This window comes from Nerophis lumbriciformis, linkage group LG11 (genome assembly GCF_033978685.3).
Source record: "Nerophis lumbriciformis linkage group LG11, RoL_Nlum_v2.1, whole genome shotgun sequence".
Taxonomy (NCBI): Eukaryota; Metazoa; Chordata; class Actinopteri; order Syngnathiformes; family Syngnathidae; genus Nerophis; species Nerophis lumbriciformis.
The window spans coordinates 33,232,328-33,238,327 of NC_084558.2; the positions used below are offsets into that span (position 1 = coordinate 33,232,328).

The window sequence follows — 6,000 nt, forward strand, 5'->3', positions numbered from 1 at the left end:
ATCTAAAAAAAGGGTTGTTCCAAATTTTTCCACTAAGGACTACATACTGAAAAATGAAAGGATGCGGGGGCCACTTTGATACCTTTTGTACATTAAAGATGATAAAAACTATTTCATGTACATCAGTATATGCTAAACTATTTGAAAAATAAATAATTATCTTAACTTTACTGTTGTATGTTACAAAGCAAATAGTTTTTCGTGTCATATCTAAGTTCAGTGTTTCTTAACCATAGAGGCCCGTCAAAAAATATTTTAGAAATACTGTATATAGCACAGTTACAAAAAAAAGTATGTGAACCCTTTGGGATTACTTGGATTTCTGCATATTGAACAGTAAATGTATTCTGATCTTCATCTAAGTCACAACAATAGACAAACACAGTCTGATTAAACTAAAACTGCACAAAATAAAATATGTTTTCATTTTTATTGAACACAACGTGTGAACATTCACAGTGCAGGGTAAAAAAGGTATGTGAACCTTTGGATTTAATAACTGGTTGAGCCTCTTTTGGCAACAATAACCTCAACTAAACGTTCACTGTAATTGCAGATCAGACTTGCACAACGGTCTGGAGGACTTTTGGACCATTCCTCTTTACAAAAATGTTTTAGTAAATTCTTGGGATGTCTGGTGTGAACTGCTCTCTTGAAGTCATGCCACATCATCTCAATTGAGGTCAGGAATCTGACTGGGCCACTCCAGAACGCGTATTTTATATTATTTACGCCATTCTGTTGTTGATTTACTTTTATGGGTCATTGTCCTGTTGCATCACCCATCCTCTATTGGGTTTCAGTTGGCGGACAGGTGCTCCTAAGTTTTCCTGTAATATGTTTTGATACAATTGGGAATTAATTTTTCCGTTGATGACAGCAATCTGTCCAGACCCTGAGACAGCAAAACAACCCCAAACCATGATGCCCCCTCCACCATACTTCACCGTTGGGAGGAGGTTTTGATGTTGGTGTGGTGTGCCTTTTTTTCTCCACACATAGCGTTGTGTGTTCCTCCCAAACAACTCAATTTTGGTTTCATTTCTCCACAGAATATTTTACAAGTAGTGCTGTGGAACATCTAGGTGTTCTTTTGCAAACTTCAAACAACAACAAGAATTTAAAGAATTATCAACAGAGTTTACATAAATACATACCCCATTCATCCAAATGAATCACTATGTCTGTTTCAGTCACTATGTTATTTAGTCACAACTTATTTAATTACAACGTGTGGTCACATCCACAAAAACCGTACTCATTACGGGAAAACCGAAGTTGTTGGTGGGTATGGCAAAGAGACGGATCAAGATTTTAACACACATTGTAGGTTGGAAAAAATGAAGAAAAACGGAAAATAATTGTTTATATTTTTACAGAGATAAAAAAGACGGATTTCCGACTATAGACGGAAAAATCACATGCCAGCACCATTGAGATGTGCAAGTAATTCCTCATCTGTGTGTGATAAATGTATATAAAATATCTACTACCAAGATCTTCTAACCTGGTATCGAGGATCATCAGGGTGAACAGCTATGGCCACATCTCCAAGCATGGTTTCTGGACGTGTTGTTGACACCGCCACATCTCCACCTGAACAGACATCAACAAGTCAAAGCAGAAAGTGGAACCTCTTAAGGCTGAACACAATCTGTTCGTATTTCAAAACAATTCAACTGACTGCCATAGGAAATCACTTAATTGGAAAATGTCAGTTTGAGGGTCAAATTGTTACCATCATTAAACCTTTATGAAGTTAAAGTTAAAGTTAAAGTACCAATGATTGTCACACACACACTAGGTGTGGCGAAATTATTCTCTGCATTTGACCCATCACCCTTGATCACCCCCTGGGAGGTGAGGGGAGCAGTGGGCAGCAGCGGTGGCTGCGCCCGGGAATCATTTTGGTGATTTAACCCCCAATTCCAACCCTTGATGCTGAGTGCCAAGCAGGGAGGTAATGGGTCCCATTTTTATAGTCTTTGGTATGACTCGGCCGGGATTTGAACTCCCAACCTACCGATCTCAGGACGGACACTCTAACCACTAGGCCACTGAGTAGGTACAAGTGTACAGGTCTTTATCAAAAAACATGTTAACATTCATACAAGTGTAAGTTTTCTAAGGTTGAATGTTGAAGGGTACACTCCTTTTGAAGTCAGTCTTTCGCTAAAAATCATGTAAAAGACGCAAAAACAAAAGAAAAAGTCCAACAGGATTTTAATACATGACAGTGGCTCAATGTTTTGTTAGTCCCATCAGGATTTCAAAAAGCCTTTTTGGGATAAATGCGGCCTAAAATCCCTGAATTTATCAGTGGCTTCAGAAGGTTGCGGCAAAAGTTGGGAGGTTATGAAACCTATTTTTTTCAATAACATTACATCAGCTTGTGATTTTATGCATTTGTTATTGTTTTGAGAGTTCCTTGTAAACCTAACAATAACAAGCATAATATTTCAATAAATCTAACAAAATATTCTTTATTTGCACACTAATGAGTGTAGTTTGGAAAATAAATATTGATGCTTTAATTGTTTTATTTCCACACGGGTAATGAAACCTTACATCAAGTACCAGTAAAGTGGAAAAACAGGTTAACTCTATATAGAAGCTATTGTCATATATATCTGATGTATGACACTGAAAGACTTACAAAGTTTGCGAATAAATAGATATGATCAAAATAGTATCAATCTCACTTCGATTCCCGAGCCATTTTAAAAGATAATGAGCTAGCCAGACACGTCATCGCGTGACGTAGAGGTAGGAACCACAGATTCCTTCATCACCAACAACAATGCAAATCATGCAGACTTTGGAAGAGCCAACAATTACTTTGGCAAAAATTGTGATCCATAAACTTATATTGTTGATCCTGAATATAAGGAGGATGAACTGCAAGTTTTAGAAGCTCTGCTAAACATGTATTATTATTTAATATATAATATTACTGTTTTAGTTGCTTAAGAGATATTCCTGGCTCTGAATTTGCTCATTGCTATTTTTATGTGTTTGTGCATTATTTGTTGGCGTCATCATTAAACGAACATGGTACTCATAAGTTACTCAGTACTTGAGTAGTTTTTTCACTACATACTTTTTACTTTTACTCAAGTAAATATTTGGGTGACTACTCCTTACTTTTACTTGAGTAATAAATCTCTAAAGTAACAGTACTCTTACTTGAGTACAATTTCTGGCTACTCTACCCACCTCTGCAATTAAGCATATAAAGTCAATATATATACATATATACATACATACAAAACCAGTGAAGTTGGCACATTGTGTATCAGTCAATCAATCAATGTTTATTTATATAGCCCCATATCACAAGTGTCTCAAAGGGCTGAACAAGCCACACCGACATCCGCGGTTCAGCGCCCACATAAGGGCAAAGAAAAACTCACACCCCAGTGGGACGTCGATGAGAATGACTATTAGAAATCTTGGAGAGGACCGCAGATGTGGGTACCCCCCCTCTAGGGTAGACCGTAAATATAAACAGAATACAATGATTTACAAATCCTGTTCAACCTATATTCAATTGAATACACTGCAAAGACAAGGTACTTAACGTTCGAACTGGAAAACGTTATTTTTGCAAATATTAGCTCATTTGGAATTTGACGCCTGCAACATGTTTCAAAAAAGCTGGCACAAGTGGCAAAAAAGACTGAGAAAGTTGAGAAATGCTTATCAAACAATTACCGTATTTTCCGGACCACAGGGCGCACAAGATTATAAGACGCACTGCCGATGAATGGTCTATTTTTAATCTTTTTTCATTTTAGGCGCATTAAAGGAGTCATATTAAAATAATTTTTTCCTAAATTGAAAACACTTCCTTGTGGTCTACATAACATGTAACGGTGGTTCTTTGGTCAAAATGTTGCATAGATGATGTTTTATAGATCATCTTAGACTTAGACTTATTTTTTATTATCATTCAAATTTGAACTTTACAGCACAGATAAGAACGAAATTTCGTTACATAAGCTCATGGTAGTGCAGGATAAAAAAGCAATAAGGTGCATATATAAATAAATAAATATATATATATAATATATATATATATAATAAATAAATATATATAAATAAATAAATAGATTACTGTACAGATAAATATATTGCACTTTTTCACATGCGTCCACGTTTATGGATGTATGTTATATTGTCTTTTTTATTCCAGCGAGTTAATCCATTTTGGGGGGAGTTGAGGGGATAATTTAACTTTGATGCGTTCAAGAGTCTTACGGCTTGAGGTAAGAAGCTGTTACAGTAATCTTCAAGCCGCTTTCTGACAGTCGCTTCCAGATGCGACGTTTTGTGGGAGGTCTTATTTACGTGACTCACCTTCGGCAGCGTCTTCTCCCCGTCATCTTTGTTGTAGCAGTGTACCATACAAGGACGGGAGTGGAAGAAGTGTCAAAAGATGGAGCTAACTGTTTTAATGACATTCAGACTTTACTTCAATCAACAACAGAGCAGCATCTCCTCATTCGGAAACAACAACACAGGAAATAAGTCCCGTGAAAAACCGTCCGACCGGAACTCTAATAACTAAAGTTCTTTGGGTGAATAATGTAAACTCAGTTCACTGGTATGTTTTAGCGCTTTTACTGACAGATATAAGTAATGGATGAATGTCACATAAGTAGAGGAAAAAAAAAAAAGCTTATCGACTTGCGGACGTGCACAATTTTTCCAGGACTTCTACAGATCTCAAATGCAGATCAGCAGGTTCCAGAAGGTAAGAAAAGTTGCTTTTGCATAATATTTCGACACAAAATGGCAGATAATATGTCTTACCTTATACACACACCATAACAATACCTGTATGTTTAATGCGCCGACAATCCTTCAAGCGGTGCGGCTTCATAGCTTACCAAAGTCGTACTAAAACATTTTGATATATTTTTGAGCGCCGTGTGTAATGTTCTATATTTTCAATGGAACATTTAAAATGTTGGTGTTGTTTACTTGAGATATATTGCAATCATAGTGCTGTCTACACTTATCTCCTATGTTTGACTGCCATCGACTGGTCACACTTATCATTACACCATGTGCCAAATAAAAAAGCTTCGAGGTGAGTAAGCTCAACCAAACTTATTCCTTACATTAGGCGCACTGGGTTATAAGGCGCACTGTCGAGTTTTGAGGGGGAAAAAAAGGATTTTAAGTGCGCCTTATAGTCCGGAAAATACGGTATTTGGAAAATCCCACAGGTGAACAGGCTAATTGGAAACAGGTGGGTGCCATGATTGGGTATAAAAGCAGCTTCCATGAAATGCTCAGTCATTCACAAACAAGGATGGGGCGAGGGTCACCTCTTTGTAAACAAATGAGTGAGCAAATTGTCCAACAGTTTAAGAACAACATTTCTCAACAAGCTATTGCAAGGAATTTAGGGATTTCACCATCTACGGTGCGTATTATCATCAAAAGGTTTAGAGAATCTGGAGAAATCACTGCACTTAAGCGTAATAAACATTGAATGCCCGTGACCTTCGATCCCTCAGGCAGTACTGCATCAAAAAACAACATCAGTGTGTAAAATATATCACCACATGGGCTCAAGAACACTTCAGAAAACCACTGTTAGTAACTACAGTTTGCCGCTACATCTGTAAGTGCAAGTTAAAACTTTACTATGCAAAGCCAAAGACATTTATCAACAGAAAGAACCATCCGGATTGCTATAGACGCAACGTTCAAAAGCCAGCATCTGTGATAGTATGGGGGTGTATTACTGCCCAAGGCATGGGTAACTTACACATCTGTGAAGGCACCATTAATGCTGAAAGGTACATACAGGTTTTGGAGCAACATATGTTCCCATCCAAGCAACGTTATCATGGACGCCCCTGCTTATTTCAGCAAGACAACAGCGTGGGTTCATAGTAAAAGAGTGCGGGTACTAGACTTGCCTGCCTGTCTCCCATTGACAATGTGTGGCGCATTATGAAGCGTAAAACGGAGATTGTTGAACAA

At 37.5% G+C, this 6,000-nt stretch overlaps 1 protein-coding gene across 10 annotated transcripts in view; it reads right to left on the bottom strand.

Moving 5' to 3' along the window:
• vars2 (valyl-tRNA synthetase 2, mitochondrial) overlaps positions 1 to 6,000 on the bottom strand; it is a 99,150-nt gene that overhangs the window by 65,282 nt on the left and 27,868 nt on the right. For all 10 annotated transcript variants that reach the window (XM_061966765.1, XM_061966764.1, XM_061966759.1 and 7 more), the window contains one exon: positions 1,508 to 1,596. In XM_061966765.1, the coding sequence (XP_061822749.1) occupies positions 1,508 to 1,596 (89 nt within the window). The remainder of the gene's footprint in view (positions 1 to 1,507; positions 1,597 to 6,000) is intronic.